This window comes from Schistocerca gregaria, chromosome 2, assembly GCF_023897955.1.
Source record: "Schistocerca gregaria isolate iqSchGreg1 chromosome 2, iqSchGreg1.2, whole genome shotgun sequence".
Taxonomy (NCBI): domain Eukaryota; kingdom Metazoa; phylum Arthropoda; class Insecta; order Orthoptera; family Acrididae; genus Schistocerca; species Schistocerca gregaria.
In genome coordinates, this window is record NC_064921.1 from 671,425,248 (window position 1) to 671,452,544 (window position 27,297).

The 27,297-nt window shown below is 37.5% G+C and overlaps 1 protein-coding gene across 2 annotated transcripts in view; it reads left to right on the forward strand.

The window, feature by feature from the left end:
* Window positions 1-640: 640 nt before the first annotated feature.
* The window catches only part of LOC126334719 (dual specificity mitogen-activated protein kinase kinase 6), a 41,143-nt gene continuing 14,486 nt past the window's right edge, over window positions 641-27,297 (forward strand). The window contains exons 1-4 of one of the 2 annotated variants that reach the window (XM_049997241.1): window positions 641-1,516; window positions 1,628-1,679; window positions 2,907-3,072; window positions 25,089-25,325. In XM_049997241.1, the coding sequence (XP_049853198.1) occupies window positions 1,510-1,516; window positions 1,628-1,679; window positions 2,907-3,072; window positions 25,089-25,325 (462 nt within the window). In that variant the 5' untranslated portion in view covers window positions 641-1,509. Of the gene's footprint in view, window positions 1,517-1,627; window positions 1,680-2,906; window positions 3,073-9,907; window positions 10,032-25,088; window positions 25,326-27,297 lie in introns of those variants that run through there. The other variant, XM_049997242.1, reaches the window with a different exon arrangement.

Genomic DNA, 27,297 nt, shown 5'->3' on the forward strand with positions numbered 1-27,297 from the left:
TCTACACTCTTACATTTGTCCAGACTAGTGGTAATTAACTCGCGTAATAATCCTACTTTTCTCGTAAGACCACCATCCTCGAATGCACTTCGTAAATTGTCCCAGACTTCTTTCGCTGCAGCAGCTTTTTCAACATGAACATAATTCACCGAATCAATCAGTAATATCAATTTTGATTTTGCTTTCCTATCCTTACTTGAATAATTCTGATCTGTGGATTTCATTGTCCCATCTACCACGTACCATAGGTCGTCTAAACGTAAATACGCTTCTACTGCGAACTTCCAGGTTGCATAGTTTTCGCGACCTATAAGTCTTTCAATCTGTGGAATTTGTGTCGCACTCATTCTTAACGGTAACTTCCTTTTTATTGCCAAAAAGAACACCGAAAAGTGGCGCGAAAAAAAAATTTCGATCGTCTTGTAAGGATAACTTGCACTTCACGTAAATTGGAACTTTTCCAATACTTTCTCCCTACTATTGGAATTTGCGCAGCTGAATAAGTATTAAGGAGAAAAAAGGACATTTTACTAATAACTATATTTGCACATTCTAGAACAAAAAAGTTTACAGTGAACACAACAGAATAATTAGCGCACACAAAGAGTGTTAGACAAAGCCAAAGAGGTCTATTTTACACAGTGCACTTAGCGCCGTCACACACGAAATATATTGTTCACACAATTCCAACAATTGTCAACTACCATATGGTCTATTAGCCTAAGTGATCAGTTGATTATGAGAAAAATGTTCTTAACATAAATCCAGGTTGGCAATATAGTTAGCTGTTCTTTGAGTTTCGAGGTATTCAGTAACATAAATGAAAGAGTAAAGGTTCCATACTTCACTGCTTTTCATTACCTCAGCGTTAGATATGCAATGTGATTATTATTACTATAATAACTTACCATTTGTTTTTTAAAAGTGAAAAAATTCCTATTTTGTATTTGTGATTCCGACTTCAATTGGCACCAAGAAACTTGAAAATAATAAAAGACTATTCAAGAAATGTGTTGCCTTGTGATATGCTGCACTGCAAAAATGTTCTGTGCCACGGCTGCCTGGGCAGTCGGTCATGATTCCGCGCTAGAAGCTTATCTCTGGCCACAGATTTGACATTGAAATATAATAAGTGGAGGCTTGTTAATGGCGGTGAAAATAGTGGCGGTGTATATTCGCGTACCCTTATTTGTTGTTATGTGAGGATGTAGATGTTGGTGGTTGTTAAAGTTCTGTGTTCGTGAGGAAAAGACTGTGTATTTCTACTACTACATGCATGGAATGTTTGTCACAATATTCTGGTAGTGAAAATTTGGCGTTTTTCTTTATATTTTACTGTGACTCGTTTGTTATGGTTGATTAGAAAACGTACTTGGTATTGACCAAAACGTAGGCAGGAGAGCTACGCATGTAGAAAATCGCAAAATTTACGAGAAATTTGAGGGTTGCTGTTTATAACGGAAGTAACGAGGCTCCAGTTTACGTCGCTGCCAGACGAAAAAATAAATCATGACAGGTGTAGTAATTTATCTAAATACATTTATAGATTTTAGTAACTTAGTCTCGAAAAGACACATTTTCATAAAAAAAAGCTCCCATACTAAATTTATCTTGTTATTGTTTCTAGCTCGAAGAAAGACGGTTTTGAAAGTAGTTGTACCCGATTCACCGCCAGTATTGTAAGTGCCCTATATTTGTAAGGGAAATTTGTTTAGTCATATTGTTTTTAAGTTTAATGAATTTTTCGATGCATTAGTTTCGTACATCTCATCAATAAATTGTCAGGCTTGTCATAATACATTGAGAACACTGACGATGCCTCTTTTAACAGCAGTGTTATCGTTGTCCGAATAACTGAATCTGATTTGACTTAATAGTAATGTTAGGTGCGCCCTCCCCCCCCCCCCCCCCTCATTCAGAATAATGTATGATGTTATCAAGATATCCTATATCCTTAAATTTTTTATCAGTCATTAATTTTACCTTTCATGGCAGAGGTTAGGTTTAACTTCATTAAACTGGTGTTAAGTGTGAGCTGATATTAGGAATTAAGCTAGTCCAGTAATATTTATGACTGAAGACTCCCTTAAATTGTCTGACAGGGAATTGAGGATTTACTGACAGTAGCCTTCCCATCATGTTAATCTCGTGTGTAATACATGATACATTTCATGTGAAATTATAATTTGTTTGAGACTGTTAGTTTTGTGATACAGTATTATAGCTCAAGAGTGCTCAGTCGCAAAACTAGATCTTTTGCATATTATTGATATCTGTGGAACACACACAGTTATTTTTCAAAGTAAATGTGTATTGCGGCATGTGTACTGTTTTCAACAAATTCCTTTCGGAGATACAGCAGGCTATGTGTTATGCAGAACACAGTGCTTACTCCTAGTGTTGAAATTCTGACGGCAAATATTCTAAGACAGTTTAAAAAATCCCCTTTGTGTCGTGTGTATATCTTGTATAATGACAGACATTTAAATGAGATTTTACTGCTTGTATAATGACTGACATTTAAATGAGATTTTGCTGCTCACACTTGTAATAGAAGGGACTAGAAGATACTGATGTATAATTTCTGTCCTTTGACACAGACCTACATCATTTGATGGTTTAAGTACAAATGCAGATGCAAATACTTCCAATTAGGTGTATTTCTCAGTTGGATGCTTAATGTCCACACAAGAATTTTCTAGAAATTCTTCATTAGACATTCAGCAGATTACTGTATGCTGTATATTTTCTCTTTTAGGTATTATTAAGGGCTTGCATTGTAGAGTTTCATGGAAGGCCCCAAATAAAATTTAACTACTTATTTGTTATGGTCAAATGTTTGTTCCTAGTTGATATGATGATTAAAAATATGATGAATGTATGGATGATTTGAGTTTTTGATGTAGAACCCCGCCACGAAACCTTGATAAAAGAACAACAATTACTATTGGAGAGAAGACTTTTGTTGTAGAGGCTGATGATCTAGAGAAAATTTCTGACCTTGGCAGTGGTGCCTATGGTGTTGTTGAGAAAATGCGTCATATTCCTAGTGGAACAATCATGGCAGTAAAGGTAAGTCATAGTTCAGATTTTTCTGGAATTGCCTCTGAGACTGGAAAAATATCATTTTTTCGTGGGATGACTTATGTAATGTATGCGCCAAAATTTTTCTGCAGTTTCATTTATGCATCATATGCTTATAGATATACAGTAAAATTGAGTTGTTGAGGTGTGCACATTGTTTTATGTATAGAAATGATATGGTTATGAAGGAGAGTGAATGTATTACTAATAGCCCTATATTTTTAATTTGCAAAATGTGTGTACCATTGAGTTAATGTTTACTGAGAAAAAAACAATAATTGACACTGTTTATTGTGGACGGAGCTGGCTGATGAGCAAGATCCTGGCTAGTGTGTAGTACTGCCCCCCCCCCCCCTCTCTCTCTCTCTCTCTCTCTCTCTCTCTCTCTCTCTCTCTCTCTCTCTCTCTCTTTCTCTCTCTCTCTCTCTCATATGTTGGTTTGTGGTCAGTGATTTGTAGTGTAGCTTGGTGTCATGTTATGCTGTGAAGTGAAAGTGTGGTTAGAGTTGGCAAAGCCAATGAATGTGTGTGTGTGTGTGTGTGTGTGTGTGTGTGTGTGTGTGTGTGTGAAATGACAGTTGTAACTGGTCTCTAGTATTGGCTAATGTCTAAATTCACCCATATTTAACACACTTTTCAGTGTAAAAACCAAAACTACAGGATAATTAGGAATGTGTCTTAAGTAGTGAACAATTTTGATGCACACTTTTTGTATGTTATTCATAAAGTATGAAAAATATGTGGGCTCCACTATGTGTATAGAACTTTTGCCAAGTATTGCTTACATATTAAGGATTTCATTTGCAAAAAGTAAACATGTCACTGCCAGCACATTATTATTAATAATAATAATAATAAAATAATAATAATAATAATAATAATAATAATAATAATAATAATAATAATAATAATTAGTTTGTGTTAATAGTCTGCTTTGTAGTGTAACATAAAGCCAGATTAGATTGAAAGGTGACAGTTTGAGAGATGGTGTTGCCCACAAATATCTTCACTCATTTTTAAAATACGTTGCACAGTCCTTAGTTACATTTATATCCCTGATAAAACTATTTTCTCGCAGTGGTTTGTTATTTTATCAAGTTTTTATTGTGCTTGAAAGCATTAACAAGACCACCCCTGCCTTTGTCCTCCATATTCCCGTGGGAGTGGTGCTAGTTTGTTGGTTTTTGTTTTGCTATTGGTTTGCATGCTTTGATGTCATTCATTGGTAACGTCTTGAAGTTCATGTCCTATGTTAATACTAGCATCACTTTGTTTACTAACCTCATCCTTCAAAAATATTACAACTGATACTTTGCTTTCTTGTGTCAAAGTTGTTTTTCTTCAGAGTCTCTCCGATGTGTATGTAAATGACTTCTCTGCAATCATTTCTGGACTCTGTCCAAAAGACATTTTGAAGGGAGGAAACAAAATTGTATACATGATTCACTCAATAATCGTTTTATGATACTACACTTCCATCTCCTCCATAGGTTGTTTGGCCATTTGGTAACGGTATATGGGAATATAAATTGTAAAGAGTAGACCACAATAATTGGACCAGATTTCTCTTGCATGAGTAAAGTAAGCAAGGATGGTCAGCCACGTTTACCTACCGCCTAGTTTTGTGTCTTTTGAGTAGTTAAATTTTCTAACCGTCTGCCGATGCCTTAGTAATGGTGATTTATAAAGTATGGAAGTAACTTCACAAAATTTGTGAAATGGAGTTAGAGTACCTTAAAGGATATGATCATAATTACTTACCAGTCGCTTTGTCAAAATATTATGAAAACGTAATTAAAATGTTTTTAAATACCCTAGCACCTACCTCCCTACTATGGAACCTGGAACACCCACTACTGAGTGGTAGGAACCAGGTTGACTACAACTTATGTACAATATAGTCTCAAAGGTCTGATGTCACTATTAGGTCATTGACAAACTAGTGTCTGCACTCCCTATCTCCTTGCTGACCACTGAATTTTCTTGGTTCTTCTGGACTCCACCAATGTGATGTTGCACCAAAATTTCATGAAACATTTTTGTCTGTCTGCATATACAGTCTATTGTGTGGAATTGTGCGTACTAAATTGGTGCGGCTAGGAGATGAGGCGCTCGTACATCCCATTGTTCCATTAGCTGTGAGAAAGTACATTCTCAGATCTTCTGACAGTTTTGGCTGGTCACAGATGACAGTGGTAGCATATGTTTGGTGTTGGTTTCTGTCACTAACACTTACCTGATTGGAATAATATTCCACAATTATCCTTCATGGCTCATTATTAGAGACTTGTTTTTACATGACAACATAACTTATTGCAGTGAATTATATTTTCTATCATGTACAGAAAATGAATTAATAACTCATAAAACCATAGTTATATATCTGTATTGTTAACAGTAAGTCTTGTATCACCACCCAAAAAGGAAAAGAAAATAGATTTCTTGCAGTCAAATCATCTAGGATCTATAGTTGTAGTTGCTGAAGTGCAACTATTGAGAGCGAGCGAGCGCACTGTGATTTGGTGGAGACTCGTCTGTGCAAACTGAACTTCCTTTCTACCCAGGCAGACAAGTGTATCAGTTCAGTGTCAGTAAGAAGCCAGAACATTTTATGGGTACTGACCAGTAGAAGAGCACACCTAAAATCATTTCGTCAGAAAATCGCAAAACTATTTTGTCATTCACTGCAAGACGTCTGTTAGTGGTGCCACTCCCCAGCCCCCTCTGTCCCTCTGCTCCACCTTTCACCAGCTGAGGTCCTGAGCGCACACTGGATGATGGTGGCTTGTTATCACAAGACAAGTGTGTGCTATAGATGTACAGATCCAAGATGCTAAAACTAAGGGCTATTACAGGGTGTCTCCCGAAAGACACCCAGGAGGGACCGCAAGTTGCGGAGCGCATTTGCTGGCTGTTGCTGCTGCATCTGCGTAGTTCTCTGATACAAATACTTAGCATGTGCCCCCTACACTGTGTGATTGAGTGTACTGGTGTTTTCTTTTGAGTTTTTTGTCAACATTTCAAATATTGTTTCTAGGCGTCATTATTGCAATTGCGTTGAATCTACGTGCACATTGACATTCTGCAAGCCTCCATACAGTGTGTGGTGGAGAGTACCCTGTACCACCACCAGTTATTTCTCTTCATGTTCTGTTTGTAAATAGTGAGAGAAAAAGGCTATCTATATGCCTCCATATGAGCCCTAATTTCTTGTATCTTATCTTAATGGTCTTTGTGCACAAGATGTGTTCACAGCAGTAGAATTGTTCGGCACTCAGCTCCAGATGCCTGTCTCTCTAAATTTTCTCAGTAGTATTTTTCGAAAGAAATGTTGCCTTTGATCCAGGGATTCCCATTTGATTTCCCTAGCATCTCCCTAAGACTTAAATGTTGTTCAAACCTACAGGTAACAAATCTAGCAGCCTGCCTCTGAATTGCTTTGATGTCTTTCTTCAATCCAACCTCGGATAGATCCCAAACACTTGAGCAGTACTCAAGAATAGGTTTCAACATCATCCTAAATGCAGTGTCCTTTACAGGTGAACCATTCGTTCCTAAAATTCTCCCAATAATCTGAAGTTGGCCGTTCACCTTCCTACCACAGTTCCCTCATGCTCATTCCACCTCATATTGTCCTGCAGTGTTACACTCAGATATTTAAACGACTTGACTGTGTTGATGAAGACACTAGTATTACTGTATCCAACATTACAGGTTTGATCTTTGTTCTCATCCACATTAACTTACATTTTTCCACACTTGCGGCTAGCAGCCATTCATCACACCAACTGGAAATTTTGTCTTGAGTTATGTTGTATGTTCTTAAGGTCATTCAACTTCAACATTTTACTGTACACCACGGCATCAGTAGCAAACAGTGACAGATAGCTGCCCAAATCATTTATGTGTATAGAGTAAAACAGTAGTTCTTCCACATTTCCCTAGGGCACTCTTGACGATACCCATGTCTCTGATGAGCATTCGCCTTAAAGGATAACATACTGGGTTTTATTATTTAACAAGTCTTAAAGTCGCTCACACATCTCTGAACTTACTCCACATTCTCTTAACTTCAACAACAGCCTGCAATGCGGCATTGTCAAATGCTTTCTGGAAATATGGAGTCTGTCCGTTGCCCTTCATCCATAGTTTTCGGTACATCGTGAAAAAAGGGTAAGCTGAGTTTGCAGAAGTGATGCTTTCTAAAACATGCTGATTCATGGACATAAGCTTCTCAGTGTCGAGGAAGATTATTATATTTGATCAGAGTATACGTTAAAGTATTCTGCAGCAAACGGAAGTTAGGGGTATTGGTCTGCAATTTTGCTTGTCGGTTCTTTTACCCTTCTTTTATACTGTAGTCACCTGCACTTTCTTCCAGTTGATTGGGGTTTTGTGCTGGGCAAGAGACTGACAATAAATGCAAGCTGGATAATGGGCCAGTGCTGTAGAGTACCCTTCGTGAAATCTGAGATTCTGTCTGAACCTAGTGATTTATTTGCTTTCAGTTGTTTTGCTATGCAAGGTATGCTTATTACTATGTCGTCCATGCAGGAGTCTGTCCGGTGGTCAAAAGACAGTATGTTTGTACAATTCTCCTGTGTGAACGATTTCTTGAATGTGAAATTGAAAATGGGACTGAATAGTTGCCTTAGACCTACCTAGCGATTTTACATAGTCTGGGACTTTCCTTGTCAGTGTGTCAGTGGGCCCAGTCCTTGGACAGAAACACTGTGTGCTTGTCTTCTATAATGTGCGAATGAATGTTCGGATGTTCTGTATAGCGTTTCCTGTCAGCTTGAATCCATACAAAATATCTTGGTGTGCAATGTCCCCCAATGATTTAGTGACACACAGATTAGGGAAGTAATTTCAAGAGACTGTATATGTTACACAAACAAAGGCCTAGAAAACCTAGTGTTTTAAATGAAAATAAATTAATGAATAGGGCAGGCCTTGAAAAGAAGTCAGAGAAAATCACTGCACCTTTTGGCACTTCAGACTGGTGAGTCAAAAGCACCTGCTCACGGAGCTGTGCGCAAACTGAAATAGAAACCATACAAAATAACAGTAGTGCATCAACTGAGGAACTCGGATACTGCTGCTTTTCAACGTTATTGCAACTGGCTGTTACAGTCTGTATGACGGGCAAGTTGGTCCTGACATACTTTGCTTCTTCTGAAGAAGCATGGCTGCATTGTCAGGATATGCAAATTCTCAGAACAAATGATGTAGCTCTGAAAATACTCATGAATTACATCAACAATCTCAGCATGATGTGAAAATAGGAGCATGGTGTGCAATTAGGGCAAGACAAATTATTGGACCACTCTTTTACCATGAAACAATTCATTCTGACAGGTATTCAATCAATCATTCTTTCCATGTTCCACATGTGAATGGAACAGGAAGAAACCCTAATAACTGTTACAATGGGGTGTACCCTTTGCCATGCATCTCGCAGGGGGTGCAGAGTTTAGTTGTAGATGTAATGAAAAGATGCAGGTTATTTCATGCAGGACAGTGCAAGACCACACTCATCGCCAATGCTTCTGTGAAAGCAATTCAAATTAGTTTTGATGATAGAAGGGTTGTCACACCATCTCATTTTCTAGATCTGAATCCAAGTGATATTTGTTTTTGGGGAATGTTAAAAGACAAGATATATACAACCAATCCCCACACGCTCAAAGAGTTGGAAGACAGGGTTCAGGTAGTTATGTCCCAGATTTCGGCAGCCAAAATTTGTCGAGTGTTTGCTAATGTGTTCAGGAGATGTCAGGCTGCTCTCACCACAGAGGAACATCGTTTTGAGCGCATACTGTAAATAAAGGTAAGCTTAAGTTAATCAGATTGTAACATTGTTTGTGCTTAACTCTGGGGAAGCCTACCTGCAGCTGACTACCAGTAGGTTAGTGTCAGGTTATTGGGCGCAGTGGCGGTGGTCATGCTGCGAAGCCTGCGTACCTGTCCTCGGTGTCTTTTGTGAGACACCCTGTGTATATACATTGCTGAATAGAGGTCAATTTTGACTTTAGTTCAGAAATTGAAATCTGTTCTCGAGTCCACTCTAATGTGTAACACTAAACATAACTCCACTGAAGGAGTTTGTGTTGATCTAAAGTAGCACAAAAAAAAGCTTGGCAAAACCACAGAAATCATCTAACATCATGACACTTTGGCCACAGATTGTAATGCAAAGGTGGTCGTTTTATAATAGAGAAATGTAAGCAGAAAAAAGGGTAATCATCAAACTTCCCTTCAGCCACAGAAGATTTACTGCCGGAACTCATATTTGGTCGGTATAAAGAATATTATAAGGTAAAAAATGGGTAGTTGCTATGGCCAGCAAAGAAAAGTAGTGAAAAGAAGTTGCTGTTGACTTTAATTCACGGAACATAGGACAAATAGTGACCGAAAATGTTTGAAAATGTTCTAACAATATTAAGAAGAGGAACAAGGAAGCATTCACACATGTCTGTATAATTTTAAAATGAAATTCACAATTATTACATTATATGGAGATAAGAAAGTGTCAAAACATTTGAGTGTTGAAACGCATGAAACTTGAAGCACTTATTTTATGAGGCTTGTAGTGTTACAGAAAATAGACAGATGCTAATTGGATGCCTGAAACCACAATTTATGCCTATTTGAAACCTGTACGATGACAATACATATTTATCCCGAAGTTGTATGCGGTGGTTTGTATAAATTTTAATGCGCTTAAATAATTTTTTGAAATGAATTTGCTGTGTAAATGGTAGTTTATAATATTTGTTACGTTCTTGTTCATTTCTTGTTCCAATACAGATTTAAATAACACTGAAGATAGCAGTTAATTCACATCATCAATGAGTAGACAACTGTAACTTCAAGTGAACAATATTGTTCACTTCGTTGATGACAAGAAAATGGAGGAAGAAAGAGTAGCTTATGTTAAGTTGGTAAGAACGATAGTGTAAGTTAACTATGGCAGTAATACACCCTACTGGAATTTCTTCATAGACTCTTCTCCTAACAAACATAGTGTCATCCATTTTGTGCTCATTGTCTGACACACCGATAGCTATACATTATTGGGCAAGTAAAATGCTGCAACTATAACAACTGCCACACAATTTAGTTTAACTCTTAAGTCTTGAACATTGCCAGAGGTGTGAGAAATGACAAGTGGGAAAAAAATTCTGAGAACTGGCTGGGATCACACCTATTATCTTCCAGAGTATATTCTAGGCCACAACTACTGAGCCGCCACCTGTTTACTACAAATTCACTTATGTGTACTTTTTACCAGTTCTCTTCGTCAGCATATGTGCAGTTGTCATAGCATTTTCTGTATTTATTGCTATTAAAGCCTATAGAACATTTTTTTTTTTCTAAGTAGTGCTCAGTTGCTATTGCATGCTGTGAGACTCCATGTACGAAACTTTTAACTACAAATATTTAGAATTTACATTTCTTCCTCTACCGCTAAGTATCTGTAAAATGCTTTAAACTAATAACATTAATTAAGTTGTCTCAATGAACTGTTGTGAAATCAGTTTTATCTGCACTCATTAGATACATAGCTGATAATTGCCTTACGTTACAGCTGAAAAATGCTATTTAGAGCTTCAGCAGCTTGAGAGTGATGTATTCTTAACATTTTTCGTGTATTGTGGTGGGAGGTCAAACTGACTGACTGAGAGCAGGAAAGGCATCACAGGACATTTTAATTTCCACTGCCAGTACCTTTCTGAATAAATTTATATTTTTTTCTCAGCATGACTAGGAAGGATTCCATGTTCACACTCGTAGCAGTGAAAGTTCAGAAACCTAACAGATATTTTTTTCACCCTCAAGTAAAACTCTTCATTTTTTTCACTGACTTTTGGATGCACCTGATGATGCAGGTACCCTTCTCTTCATACGTAAGAGTTTCTTCGATGTATACAAAGCATACTTGCAGATACAGGGTGTTTCAAAAATGACCGGTATATTTGAAACGGCAATACAAACTAAACGAGCAGCGATAGAAATACACCGTTTGTTGCAATACGCTTGGGACAACAGTACATTTTCAGGCAGACAAACTTTTGAAATTACAGTAGTTACAATTGTCAACAACAGATGGCGCTGCGGTCTGGGAAACTCTATAGTACGATATTTTCCACATATCTATCATGTGTAGCAATAACATGGCGTAGTCTCTGAATGAAATTACCCGAAACCTTTGACAACGTGTCTGGCGGAATGGCTTCACATGCAGATGAGATGTACTGCTTCAGCTGTTCAATTGTTTCTGGATTCTGGCGGTACACCTGGTCTTTCAAGTGTCCCCACAGAAAGAAGTCACAGGGGTTCATGTCTGGCGAATAGGGAGGCCAATCCACGCCGCCTCCTGTATGTTTCGGATAGCCCAAAGCAATCGCACGATCATCGAAATATTCATTCAGGAAATTAAAGACGTCGGCCATGCGATGTGGCCGGGCACCATCTTGCATAAACCACGAGGTGTTTGCAGTGTCGTCTAAGGCAGTTTGTACCGCCACAAATTCACGAAGAATGTCCAGATAGCGTGATGCAGTAATCGTTTCGGATCTGAAAAATGGGCCAATGATTCCTTTGGAAGAAATGGCGTCCCAGACCAGTACTTTTTGAGGATGCAGGGACGATGGGACTGCAACATGGGGCTTTTCGGTTCCCCATATGCGCCAGTTCTGTTTATTGACGAAGCCGTCCAGGTAAAAATAAGCTTCGTCAGTAAACCAAATGCTGCCCACATGCATATCGCCGTCATCAATCCTGTGCACTATATCGTTAGCGAATGTCTCTCGTGCAGCAATGGTAGCGGCGCTGAGGGGTTGCCGCGTTTGAATTTTGTGGGGATAGAGGTGTAAACTCTGGCGCATGAGACGATACGTGGACGTTGGCGTCATTTGGACCGCAGCTGCAACACGGCGAACGGAAACCCTAGGCCGCTGTTGGATCACCTGCTGCACTAGCTGCGCGTTGCCCTCTGTGGTTGCCGTACGCGGTTGAGCTACCTTTCCAGCACATTCATCCGTCACATTCCCAGTCCGTTGAAATTTTTCAAACAGATGCTTTATTGTATCGCTTTTCGGTCCTTTGGTTACATTAAACCTCCGTTGAAAACTTTGTCTTGTTGCAACAACACTGTGTTCTAGGCGGTGGAATTCCAACACCAGAAAAATCCTCTGTTCTAAGGAATAAACCATGTTGTCCACAGCACACTTGCATGTTGTGAACAGCACATGCTTACATCAGAAAGACGACGTACAGAATGGCGCACCCACAGACTGCGTTGTCTTCTATATCTTTCACATCACTTGCAGCGCCATCTGTTGTTGAAAATTGTAACTACTGTAATTTCGAAAGTTTGTCTGCCTGAAAATGTGTTGTCCCAAGCATATTGCAACAAACGGTGTATTTCTATCACTGCTTGTTTAGTTTTTATTGTCATTTCAAATATACCGGTCATTTTTGAAACACCCTGTATTTGAAACTCTGGAATTTATTTAATTGATGAAGAAATAAATGAACACTTACATTTTAAGCTTGGTGTTCAGAAAATCTTAGAATTTGTTGTTAATTATTTTAATTATTTCAATTTCTGCTCCATTTTTAATAGATTCGGAAAATTCTATTTTGCATTGAGGAGGTTGGGTTTTGTAAGCATACCAAGTTTGGAAGTAACATGACTTATACTTTGTTATATGTACCTATATACACAAATTTGTGTTTTGCATGAAATGCCCGTTAACGTTTCTGCTTGTGTTTTGGATTCTTTTAGAACTGTCCAGCACCATAAGCTGCTTCTCTTTTCACTTTGTGTATCAGTTTTCTTCCTTTTCACATTTTTATGAAACTCTTCTTGATTATGTCGCCTCCAAAAACTACGCCCTCTCTATCACACACAAAGCTTTCGTATCATTCACTTCAGGCTTAGTTGTATTTACTCTAAAAGATATTTTCTGCTTTGCACACCATCGTTAAAAACATGAAACTGCATCATAAACACCAATAGCAACTGCATTTGTTCCCACAAAAATGCTTTTTGGCATTGCACTTGATCTGTCAAAGACAAGTGGATGCAAAGGTCGCACTAAACACATTGACACCAGGCATCATTTCATCAGGGAAAAGAGATACAAGAGAAATCAGTCGAGCAAATTTCCGCAAATTGAATGCTTGCAGATATGATGACAAAGCTATTGCCAAGAACCAGACGTCAGCAACTAACACAAGAATTTGGACTCGGAGAATGAAGTACTGAGAGACATCGCTTCTAGTGGGGGCGTTGGAATTTAGAATTGATGCCCCTGCTACATATTTATCTTTGCCGCAGTTGCTACAGACGCTTATAGATGTTCCTATTAACATGGATGGGTTTTGCCTACCCTTGTGTTACATTCGTTATGTGCATGTTAATAAAAGCATTTATTTTCACTTTCGAATCGTAACCCCATGTGTATTTAAAGTTCAATAACAACATCTACCAATACAGCACATGCCATGCACTATCCTCACTTTTACATTGTATCCTTTGTTTATAATTGTAGATGTCATGCAAGATGCATCCCTGTATTCAGTGTGCTGCTACATATCAACGTGTTTTCATATCAGAGAAGTTAATTTTTGATTTATTAAATAGCGTGCAAATGAAATTTGCCCGAATGCTACCAAAATTAAATTGGCTGTTTAGATGAAAATGATTGCAACATTTTCTAACAGTTACTTATGATTAATAGAATATCATCCTTCCATTGAACTCGAAGGAGAATCAGTTCTTTTGTTCCTAGAATAGTATTTCTGTTCAGTAAGCAAGCAAAATGAGAACTGATTTGTTACTGACAACTTTTGGCCTTTGCATGCCATTTTGTGCAGTTGGTAAGTTCTCATTTGCAGTATTAGTTTTATGTAGGGAAAGGTAGTAAGTAAAAAGGGAAATTTTTCAGGAGAAGCAATAAATAGTTTGTGATGACGCTGATACCAAACGAAAGTGCTGACATGTTGATACACGCAAATAATCACACAAAATTCAAGCTTTCGCAACCAACAGTTGCTTCTTCAGGAAAGAGGGAAAGACGAATGGATGTGGGTTTTAAGGGAGAGGGTAAGGAGTCATTCCAATCTCGGGAGTAGAAATTAGTTCATACATCCACAGAATAGAAAGTTCAATTCGGTCAATTCTCCTACATTAAACACTTTGTTAGGTACAAGTTCGCTGTAAAATAGAAGACACTTTTCATCCACAAAGTCCGTTATTAGTAATAAGTCTTTTCGTTTTCCACATTCAGGAATATTCTTTCAGTAAGGACTGCAAACTCTGAAGATTGATGATGGCCTTGATAACTGATGGCTTTTGAATGTGTTGTTCTTTCCATATTTCAAGCTGATTGAATGGCTGCCTCACTTTAATCATAAGGAAATGTTCTCTTGAAATTTGAATCTAGCTGTGAGTGCTTATCTTAAGAGAAGTCACATTCAGACATTTATTGGCTACAGCAGGAGAGTCAAAAAGTCTTCTGATGTCAGTATCATTACTTCATATCCTGGAACCATATTCCTACACTACTTTTTGTCTTTTCAGTTATGTAAAAATCCTGTTAAATGGGCACATGGAATTATTCAGAAACCCGGAATTTAAATATTTTTTGCAACAGCTTAATCATAACAATTGATATTATTTGATTCTTATTCTGCCCTGCACATTATCACACATTATTTGCAAATTTCATTTCTCATTGATACCGGAAGAAAGAACTTTCAGCACATAAGAAGTGATCCCGTTCACACCACATTCAGCAATGCTCCATGCCACAGCACATGAAATTTTGCCCTGTGTCATCAATGTGAAGGTGCAAGCTATAATTTGAAAGTTGCTGACAGTAAAACAAGTTGGAATGTATTAGTATAGGAATGAAAATAACTTATTGCATGTACTCAAGGGCATACATGATTCGGTGTTGTCAGAGTTGAGAGCTTTTGTAGCCTTTCCAGCTTTGTATGGATGTAGTTTTGCCATAGTGTAGAAGAAAACTTTTCTGATCCAACTGCACATTTGATTTTCATCTTTGTCAGTCCCAAATCATACAAGTATTATCATGATACCTACGAAATAACAAGCTATGATCATTGTTTTTGTTGAGTTTGAACACCCTTTACATCCTGTAAATGTTGAGGCCATTACTAAACTAATGTTTTGAAGAGTTTGGAGAGGAGAATAGCTTTCTTTTTACAAGTTTAAGTTCAAGGTTACTTCACTTTGTGACTGTGTGTGTTAGGTTTATTTCACTGGTGTTTCGGAAGACATGTTCTCTCCCTTCAGTTTTTCAATCGCAGTGAACACACATTTGTGTGTTTGTTCTAACATGTCTTTAAATGATCTGCTGCACACCTCCACGTTTCATTGTCAGAGGGTAAACAGTAGGTTACCAAAACTTGCGTTTTACTTGACTCTTGATCATTGTGTTTCATGTTCAGTCTTGTCCGAATGTTGCTTATGTTAATCAGACATAGTAGAGATGTGCCTTCAACATTAGTCATTTGCCTCAAGAACTTAACGTGGACTTTTCTTAAAGTGTCTTGAGTGAAACTGTGGCACTTTTAATGACATTTAAAGAGCAAAATATAAGTTCGTTTGCAAAGTAGTTCCTTATAACCCCATCTACAAAAACAGCAATAATATAGTGATAATATAAATTTCCAAAACAGTGCTATTTGAACTTACCATTTTAAAAGAAAAGGCCTTGGGCAAGGTGATTTGCAACAATACATTATCACTTCCAAGCATCACACTACCAGCTCCCATACCCAAACTTAGAGATCTAGTTTCAGGCATCATAGGCGTACAGATTAAACAGCAATGAAGCAAGGACAGATCTCTGATGTAGTTTGCCATTTAATATCTTTGAAGAGCTTATCTTGTTGCCAGTATGACCCTGAATGACCTGCCAGATAAGCTCTTCAGACACTAAATGATAGGCTACCTCATGGATTTGTCCTCACCCAATGTTGTTTAACATTTACATCTCCAATATGCCTGTAATTAGATGTCAAAAACTTTGATACACCGGTGAATAGGTGCTGGCAGTGCGACATCAAAATTTTGAAGAAATGGAAGCAGTCTTAACATGATGGGCAATAAATGGGAACGTACTTTCCAGTATGGAGACAGAAATCAAACCCCACCAGAGTTGTGAATAGTTAGCTCCATGTCTATTTTGGTGACAAAGTGCTTCACCACAATCACTAGCCTCATTCTGACTGAATTGTGGTTGTCAGGTTTATGGCTCTGTGGCACCTCCAGCTTTGAAATTGTATGACCCAGTCTACCATCATAGTGTTTAACTGGCCACTGGTCACTGGTACCTTACAAATTAGTCCTGTAGACAGTCGCCTTGCTGTAGTGGAAGTCTTCTCTCTTCAGCTCTGATGGTACCAACTGTTGTTATATGCAACACCATCTGACAATTTCATCATCATCCAACGTATCATGTTTGTTTTGCATAACAGGGGCATTGCCCCTGCCGTCTGCCCTCGACGGAGTCACCAGTTGGAATGCATCCTGCAGCCATCTGCTGATATCTCTGTCAAAGCACCTTGAAATCTACTCCTTGCGTTTTTCCGCACAACCCCCCTTGGTTGGTACCAAGGCCATGAGTTGGGGCCTGAATATTTCACAGTCCTCAAATTCTGATCGCCCCCTGACCTTTAGACACGTGACCCTTTCAGTTCTCCTAGAGTAGCAAGGTGCTCTAAAACCATGGATAAGGTGGAATATTTTTTTCTTATCTCACTAGTCAGGTGCAACATTGGATGCTGGAAAAACAGTGTTTCTATTTTGGAGCTGATAGCCATTAACAAAGCCCTGCATTTTATTAAACAAGCTGCCATTGACTGTGTTTTAATTTGCAATGACTCACTAAGCAATCTCAATGTTGACCACTGTTTCTGTCATCACTCCGTGATATCTGTTACTCACGTCCTCTGTTATTAGTCATACTGCCTGCTCAGCTGTTTTTTCTCTAGGTCACAGGTCATGTTGGTATTCCATAGGAATGAACTGACTGACCATTTGGCTAAAGAGGTGATAATCCACCACACATTTGTTTTGATGATCACAGGTGTGGATGCGTGGGTGCAATTACGGCCTTTTCTCATCCAGAGAGGGAACATTATACACTGGGCTACTGCCCTTCTAATAAAACTCTGTACTATCAAGGAGACTACTGTTGCATGGCGTTCCTCCTCCTGTTCCAAATGGAGTCCACCTGCATTGGTCATACCAGACTAACTCATAGTTTTATTATACGCAACAAGCTACATCCTTACAGATGGTAGCTCCTGTCCTAGTGGAATGGCTCCCTCCTCCTGGCCCTCCATGCTAAACATTGTTTTCCATATTTTATTTTTCTAATATCAATGAACGATTCATGGGCAGTTGAACTGTCTGTGTTTTCTCCATGCAAGGTGTCTTTATTCTCAATATAAGGCTTTAAACTAAGTTTAGGATGGGGTGGTTGGGGTATCTCCCATTACATGCTGGGTGTGGGAATACCCTCAACCCTACTACTTTTGACAGCTGCCTCTTTCATCCCTTTTTTACTCTGTTTTAATTGCTTTTAGCTGTGGTTTGCCTCTTTCTACTGCACCCAGTTTCCCCTCTTAGGGATTGCACTCTGTTGAATAGTGGGAGCTGTTAAATGCCGTGATTGTATGGATCAGGGATGGGACAGCTCTTGTCATATACAGAGCCCTAGGGACATCCATCTGCTGCCATTGTTTTATTCTCGACAGTCCAACTTGATATCCACTACATTTTTAGCTTCCTCACTGTTCTGAATGTCCCACCTAGAATGCAATCTATGCTATATTACTGTCTTAACCTGTAATGGGGTTGGTAGGAGTCAGATGCATGTGGGGTTTCTCTCACCATAATTGAGTTCTGAACACACACACACACACACACACACACACACACACACACACACACACACACACACCCTCTGCTCCCTCAATCTATGTATTAGCCCAGCCCACATATATCTCTCTAAATTATTTCTCAGCCATGATATCAGTGTTGTCTTCAGTGCTTAGATTTTACTGCTCCTGTACGTCAGAACATGACCCTGGTAGACGTCACAAAATCCAGATGAACTATCCCTGGTCCAAAGGAATTATGACCTCACTGTTTAGTCCCTTAATCCTCATCCAAAAAACCATCCAATTCAGAATAATGTTGGTCAAATACTTTATATATAGATGGTATCAGTAGCTGCTGTGTTGATATCTATTAATACTAGTACTGTGTATGCAGCAACTGAAATGATTCTCGCCTCACTGTCCTCCAACCCTTGCAATAAATGTTGTTTAATTCAAGTCAAGAGTTTTTTATGAGCGTTTGTTTGATGAACACGAGCCCAAAGTTGTTACAACAACATTTCTGTTTGTGTCTTGAAAGTCTAATTTCTGTCTATCCTTTATACTCCAACTAGGCGTTGAGCCAGTAATGGTTATGTAAAGGCATGGCAAACTTGGATTTCCTGAGCTGGAGGATACTAAGTGCTGTCAGTCCCCTACCACTGGGGTGTGGCAGTGGAATGTTGCATATCTCGGACAAGAAGTTTTGGCTTAAATACTCAGTCCATGGGAGGGTGCAATAAATGTCTTCGTGTGTTCTGAGCTGATGTGATAATTGTCTATTGAGTTGAAGTAGTGGTTAGCGGAAAATGTCTCTTGGACCATTTACACCAAAGTTATATTAGGCTTTTCAGGTATGCAGGACCTTAAGCTCTTAGTATTTACTGTTGATAAAAGATCAGGTGGACGGGTTTTATGCTTTCTCAAAGAGTGTGCCTTTTCTTCAATGATAAGACAGTACTCAAGTTGGCAAATGGAATGGTAGTGTAAGGGATACCTCCTGCTGCATGTTGAGTCACGGGGGAACCTTCGACTGTGCCTAACCCACTTGCCAAACAGATAATTCTCTTTTACCTTCTATTGTATTTCACATTTCTGATACTTGCTATGCTCACAACTCTCTTACACAGGAGCCCAATTTTCCTTGCATTTTTACATTTCTTAAAAGAGCCTTTAAATCTTAGTGTCACCAGTATTCTAAACATTTGTTATACTATTTTCCCTTCGGTGAGGTACAACCCGTAGATGATTATTATTTTTGGTTTGCAGTTGTGTTCTCAATGAATTTGTACCATAAATCATACTTTTGTCTCCTAATCTCCATACTTTCAACCAATCTGTTCCTGTAGAGATGGAAAGAACAATTGATTATACAATACATACTTTCACAGCTCATATTTATAAACATGTTGCCATTGGTTTTATGGGCATTAGACCATGGTCTAAGGCATGTTTTTGTGCCCAATGTTCGTCTGAGGATGTTACCACAAAGATGAAATGAGGCACAGAAGCAAGGCTTAGACTACTGTCCTAGTTCCGCATGGGGAAAAAAATATATAAAAACAAAGAAGCTTTAACTTACCGAACGAGAAAGCGTGGGTATGTTGATAGACGCAATAAAATAAAAACACACACACAAATGTTAAAGCTTTCACAACCCATGAAGCAACCATGGGTTGCGAAAGCTTGAATTTGTGTGTGTGTGTGTGTGTGTGTGTGTGTGTGTGTGTGTGTGTGTCAACATACCAACGCTTTAGTTTGGTAAGTTATATCATCTTTGTTTTTAGATATATTTTTCCCACGCGGAATGTTTTCTTCTATACACACACAAATCAGTTGGTATCAATGGAGTAAGAGGAGTTGGCCACCAGTAAATCCTTTAGGCTTCTCTTAAACTGAATTTCATTGGTTGTTAAGCTTTTCATGGCTGCTGGCAAGTTATTGAAAATGTGTGTTACTGAATAATGCACACATTTTTGTACAAGACTGTGAATTAAATCCTTGTGAAGATTATTATTATTTATAGTATTGATCCCATGAATTGAGCTGTTGGTTTGAAAAAGTGATATATTTTTAATGACAAATTTCATTGAGGAGTAAATATATTGGGAAGCAGTAGTTAGTATCCCTAGTTCCCTAAACAAGCTTCTGCAGGATGTTTTTGAGTTCACACCACACACAACTCTTACTGCACGTTTTTGTGCCCGGAAAACTTTAGCTTGGCTTGATGAATTACCCCAAACAATAATCCCATGACATTATGGAATGAAAGTAAGCATAGTATGCCAGCTTTTTCATTTTTATCCCCTATGTCACACAATTCACATTGCAAATAGATTTGTTAAGACGCTTCAGCAGTTATGTGGTGTGTTCCTCCCATTTGAATTTATTATAAAGCTGTAATCCCATGAATTTAGCACTGTTCACCACTTCTAGCTGCTTGTCATCGTACGTTAGGCATATACTCATGGGGCACCCCTTAGAAGTTCTGAACTGCATGTAGTGTGTTTTTTCAAAGTTTAGTGACAAAGAATTGGCTAGGAAACAGTGATTAATTTCCACAAGTATTTGATTAGCTCATTTTCCTAAGACTACACTTTAGTTGCTATTTATTGCAATGTTTGTATCATCTGCAGACAAAAAGAACTTGGTATCTGGTAATATTACTGATGAGAGTTTATTGATATTCATGAGAAAAAGTAAGGGCCATAAGATGGAACCTTGTGGGACCCCACATGTAACTAGTTCCTAGTTGGATGATTCCTGATAGTTTAATACATGTCTCTTTCCTATTAACGCCCTTTGTTTCCTGCCAGAGATATAAGATTTGAACCATTTTGCAGCATTTCCTGTTACACTATAATAGTCTAATTTACTTAAAAGGATATTGTGATTTACACAGTCAAATGCCTTTGACAGATCACAAAATATGCCAGTTGCTTACAATTTTTTGTCTAATGAATTAAGCACATTTTCACTGTAGGTATAGATAACCTTCTCAATATCAGAACCCTTTAGAAATCGGAACTGTGACTTTGAAAGTATGTTATTTGAGATAAGGTTGTTATAAAGCTGATTGTACATAGCTTTTTCTAAAATTTTTGAGAATAGTGGCAAAAGTTAAATTGGACGGAAATTTGATGCTATTTCTTTATCTTCCTTCTTAAACAGTGGCTTAACTTCAGCATATTTCAGCCATTCAGAAAATATTCCACTGATAAATGACTGGTTACACAGATAGCTTAATATGTTACTTAATGCAGAATCACATTTTTTAATTAACTTTGTTGATATTTCATCATACCCACTAGATGTTTTTGATTTTAAAGATTTTATGGTGGACATTACTTCTGCTGGGGTAGTGAGGGTCAAATTCATATTATGGAAGTTACTTGAAATGTCTGGTCTGAGATATTCCATAGCATCATTCAGCAAACCTGACAACCCCCATCTTTTCAGTAACAGTTATAAAATGTTTGTTAAAAAGTTCTGCAACACTATACACATCTGCCACCAATGTATCATTTACACTTAATGATGTTTGTTCCTCTTCATGTTTGGTTCTACTGGTCTCCTCCTCCACTGTATCCCATATTGCCTTTATTTTGTTATCTGATATGACTATCTTTTCCTTATAATATATTTGCTTTGATGTCCGTATTACAGTCTTTAATATTTTTCAGTATTTTTTGTAATGTGCTATAGCATCAACATCGGAACTGTTTCGGATTGACAGATACAGTTTTCTTTTTGTTTTACAAGATACCCCTATTCCTTGAGTAATCTATGGCTTCTTTGTAGACTTTGCTCTAACCTTGGTAAGTTTTGGGGGAAAACAGTGTGCGAATAAGGCAAGATAGAATACTGTCTAGAATAAAAGAATTGGAGTAAAGACAATAATTTACTATGTGGAAAAAGCCACTGTGTTGCAGCTTGGCATCATTTTCTTCATACTAAATTGTAGTATTACTGATAGTATTGGTAGCACTGGTAGGAAAAGAAACCTAACTGAAAGTGTGAGAGAGAGAAGGTTGGAGTTGACGACTTCTTATCTTTTGTTTGTTTTACACATAATTAGAATCGCACATCATTCAGTATTAGTAGATTGTGTATTTTGTATCGTCCATTCAAAATTTTTAAGTATTTTTATTTTATATTTTATAAGTAATCAAAATTAGTTGGTTGCATAACTTCCACCCTTTTTTGAAATGAAAGCAATTACTTTTGATGCAAGCACAGTTCACAATCACAAACCCAAAAATGTCTACATGATTGTTGCTGTTATTTTGTACTCAATAGAATATTCCTAATATCAAAGGCAAGTGTTTCCTGTTATTGTTTATAAGTATGAAAGTTGTTTATGAAAACCAGAAACATGTTTTAAATAAGCTCAACAAAATATTGAAGTGATGTTTGACGTGTGTTTTGAGAATTTTTTCTTTACTAAAGTATCCCTTTGTTTCACATTTCAAATCCAGTTTTCAAATAAAACCTGAATTAAACATTGTCAGTTTCAATTTTGCTATAAATACTGTTTATTTTTAAGGAACAGACAGAAGGATAATTATGTATAACAAAAATGTTTCATAGGTTATGGAACACTTTCTATATCCTCACTCAGTTTCTAGATGATTCACCACTTCCAGTCTCTAGATGAGTTGAGTAACGGACTGATCACATGCGCAAACAAGGGGATTGAAATGAGGTGACATGATAGGTATGCAACACACCTAATGTATAGGTAATGTGGTTACAATCTTAACTGGCCAAAGCTACTAGGAAAACTACCTTCCATCTATGCTTGCGTATGGTAGTCTACTATAGCCTTCAATAGTTTTGCAGATTTACACAACATTGTAATAGTGGCATCTGCTTTTACATCAAACCCACTTATTTCATCTCAGGGAAAATTCTGAACTGATATATGTGATAATAATTTGATTTAGTGAATCAGAACTATAAAATATTCTTCACCCTTTTCGTGTATGTCACTTCTGTTATTCATGCGTGGAGTAATAGAGACTTTTTTGGAGGAAGCTGTTTGTGCATGAAAAGTTTCAGCAACTGAAAATTAAGTTTATTTCTCAGGTCATTCAGAGTAATTGAAACTTGCGTGAATAAAATGTAGCCTCTAATTGAAGAAACAGTGAGGAGGAAAATTCACTTAAGGGGACTGGTTCATGAACACAAGGGAAAATCTTGAAAAAGTTGTCAGTTTCCTAATAATTGTAGCTTAAAGAAGTTGTAAGCCTATGCAATATTTACCATCTTTTTAACAGATCTTTTGGGAAATACTTGCTGTATGAACCACAGCTTTTGGTCTCTCACTTTTTTGTGAATTGGATTTTGTATTACAAGTGAAATAAAGCATGTTAAAAGGGGGTAGGATGACAAACGGGCCAACTTAGAGCAGGAGAGGCACCACAGGGCATTTTAATTTCCAGTGTCTATACTTTTACAAATAAATTCATAAAACTTTGTCAGGGTGACCAGGAAGAATTCAGGATCCACTCTCATAGAAGTGGAAGTTCAAAAACATAACAAAATAAATATTTTTAATTGTGGAATTTCTTCAATTTTTTTCACTTACCATTGGCTGCATTTGTTGCTACAGGTACACTTTTCTTTATAAGTAAGAGAGATTCTTCAATGAATTTTGCATAGCATCCAAGCCATACTTACAGGTGCATGAACTCTAGATTTATCCAAATCTGTTAAAAACGGTGGTAAAAATTCAGATAATTAAATATAAAATTCGCGTTTTTTCTAACGCGAAGTTTAAAATGTAGCAGCTCATTCATTTTTTTCCCTAAATTAAATAAATTCTAGAGTTCCTTACACCTGTAAGGAAGGACAGTCTTTCATTTTCATCCTGTATGGTAAGTCTCTCCTGACCTGTGGTTCTGGGTTACTTTCCCAAAATCTACACCTTTTCCTAGACCTCTCCATTCCTTTTCCTTCACCCCTGTTCCTTTCCCTTCAACCCTTCTGCCAGAAAAAGGAGCCGCTGGCTCCAAAAGCTTGACAGTTACAACTGTCTTTTATGTGTGTCTTCTACCACCACTTGGTGAAGTACTATTTTGCTTTATAAAACTGAAAATGAGTTTCCTTACCTTTGGTTGTAAAATTATCCTCCCTCCCTCTTTCCCCCTCCCTCACTCCCCCCCTTCCCCTGCCCCCCTCTCCTTCTTTCAAAATAGCGGTATGTATGAACATGCATAGCAAAAGCCATTCATTGCCAGAGAAACAGATTGTGATTAACTTTTATTAGTGTCAGATATGTGCAAAACAAAATTGATGCTTAATATAGAGTGGTTATAAAGTTTTAGGCAACATACAGAGTTGTTTTGTGTAACTAAAGCTAAAAGTGCCCTGTGATTTGATGGGTGGTCAGAATCTTGGTAGTATGAAAACGTATCAGTTCTCACAAAATATTAAATTAAAGATAGCAAATATCATGTACATCCATATCTACATTTACATGATTACTCTGCAATTCACACTTAAGTGCTTGGCAGAGGGTTCATCGAACCACAATCATACTATCTCTCTACCATTCCACTCCCGAACAGCGTGCTTTGTGAACATGGTGCTCCATTCCTGGCTAGAGGAAGGGGTTTTGAAGGTGCTGGGGGGGGGGGGGGGGGTGTTATTGTGGTTAAAGGAAATATGACTTTCCAAGGAGTAGGTGTGAAAGTTGCCCAGGGACCAATGGTATGACCAGACAGGATCACACTGTGTTTTGTTCAGTTGTCTGGCTTATGCGAATTGAAGACTAGAGACAGAGGAAAATATGTTGCATGTAAATATTATTTGGCAATTTGAATAAGACTTTGGACATAAACTCCAATGATTTTTTAATTGCAGTGAAAAAATATGAAAATCAAAATTTGCTTTAGATGCCTTAAATGAATTTATTTAGTTCTGATGTTGTAAATGGAATTCTGTTCATAGCTTCGTGATTTTCTTTTAGACATTATTAATTTATTTAGATTTGAGATACATTACCTGTATAAAAGCAGTTAATTTGTTGTTAATTTAAGTCAGTTTATTTACTTTTCGTGTCTGTTTTCCAGAGAATAGCTGCTACTGTGAATACCCAAGAACAGAAAAGACTGCTTATGGATCTAGATATCTCGATGCGCTCTTCTGATTGCCCATATACAGTCCAATTCTATGGTGCATTATTTCGAGAGGGTGACGTATGGATTTGCATGGAGGTTATGGACACAAGTCTTGACAAATTTTATGTCAAAGTGTACAAGCATGATCGCACAATCCCAGAAGATATCCTTTGCAAGATAACATTTGCAGTAAGTATCTACATCTAAGTTTGTTTATAATTGTTTTGAAAATTAGTAGTTGCTTAAAAATGAACTGTTGAATCTGTATTTTATTTCATACATACATGCACTGTCAATTGCAACGTAGGCAATGTTATCAGACTAGAGTGTGTAAGTTACAAGGGAATAAATAGGATAAAGTCTACTTACTGATAAAACAGATTGACAAATGTGTATAGAAGTGGATAAGTGGATTGATAAATATATGTAGAATTGATCTTCTTTTGTAGCTTTGTGAACATGGTGCTCCGTTCCTAGCTAGAGAAAGGTTTTGAAGGTGCTGGGTGGGGGGGGGGGGGGGGGTGGTATTATGGTTAAAGGAAATAAGACTTTCCAAGTAGTAGGAGTGGAAGTTAGCCAGGAACCAATGGTATGACCAGACAGGATGACACTGAAGTATTAACAACATGAAATATCTAAAAACCAGAGAAATAACACATTAAAAGTGAAAGACGAGGTAAAACGTGATAGAAGTGTAGAAGAATCAGAAATGGGGAAATGAGGTTCTTTGCATGTTTGCATGCATGCAGATTACCTGCAACCTTTTTCTGATTACTTATAATTAGTTACTTACAATTTGAAAGGGAAGAAAATTTGAAACACATCATTTGAGACTCTCCATAGATCTATGCTACTTAATGCTGTGTTCCACTTTCTTTTATCTGCTTGATGATTTGGGAATGTAGTTTGCCATCATTTTGTACCATGCACAACATTTCATCTGGGCATCTGCCAGACATCTTCATATTAGCTGTCAGAGATGGTTTGATAAGAAACAATTTTGGTAATTCTCGTTATTTAGACATTACACGCTACCTTTATTCATACATAAAAGATGAGGAAATGAGCATTGAAGAGGCATGTAGCTTCAGTACTTGATAACTGCCTTTCTTATCAGGCATATGTAGGGAACAGTGGAAGTCCTCCTCCACCTCTAATAATAATAATGATGATGATTAAAGCCAAACCCGATACATGCAAAATTTGTTGGTTGACGGTGTGTCAAATATTTTAAGTGATCCCCTATTTAATTTGTCCACTGTACTTTAATAGTACCAAAATTTTTCATAACTTCAGCCTCAAAGATTCAAATTCACCAAAACTACTTTTTGTTTTTTTGTAGTTCCTCCTGTTTTATATAATTGTCGTGCCCTGTTTGTCTTCAGTCCATTTAAATCGAGGTTCTACTGTCGGATATTTTTTTCTGTTCTTGATGGAGAAGTTTATACTTAGACACTTTTCAGTCACAAAATAGAAATTCAAAATATTTAGAGAAATGTTACACTGAAAGACTACCATAATGTCATTGTGTTGTGTAATTCTTGAATACAGCTAATCAGTTATTGATGTCAGTGATACTAGTCATCTTCTCAGCATTTGGTTTTCCACACTTAGCAACATTCATCATACCAAATAGTGGCATGTTGTAGAGGGCACAAGTGAAAGATGGGACAATTTGTGGAAGAAATTGAGATGAAAATATAAAAGGGATTCATGTCAATAAGACTAGCAGCACCACAACTTCAAAAAATTTATTGTAGGGCCAGTTTTTTTATCATTTTTGTTTTTGAATCATCTACATTATTCAAGTTCATGTTCATAAATCTCATTAGTGACAAATAGTAGGTGCAAGAAGTCCAGGAGAAATTAACCATGAATAATGTATAATTTTGCCCTCTGCAGCAAGCAAAACAATGAGAGACCAAAATGATATGTAATTTGAACACCATTGAAAATTTGAGATATATATAAATTCACAAGATTTCTTTAAAGTTGCGTGAAAAAAGTCTGGGATCAAATTTCATGTCTTCAATTTGAGTTTAGTTATTGTCTCGTGCTCTTGAAGTATTTGAAGCATTGGAACGTGTCTTCTTTCACGTTACAGCCTTTGATGACCCTTGGTCTCCTCAACAAGCTGCCTACATACTTCACTCTTCTCTGG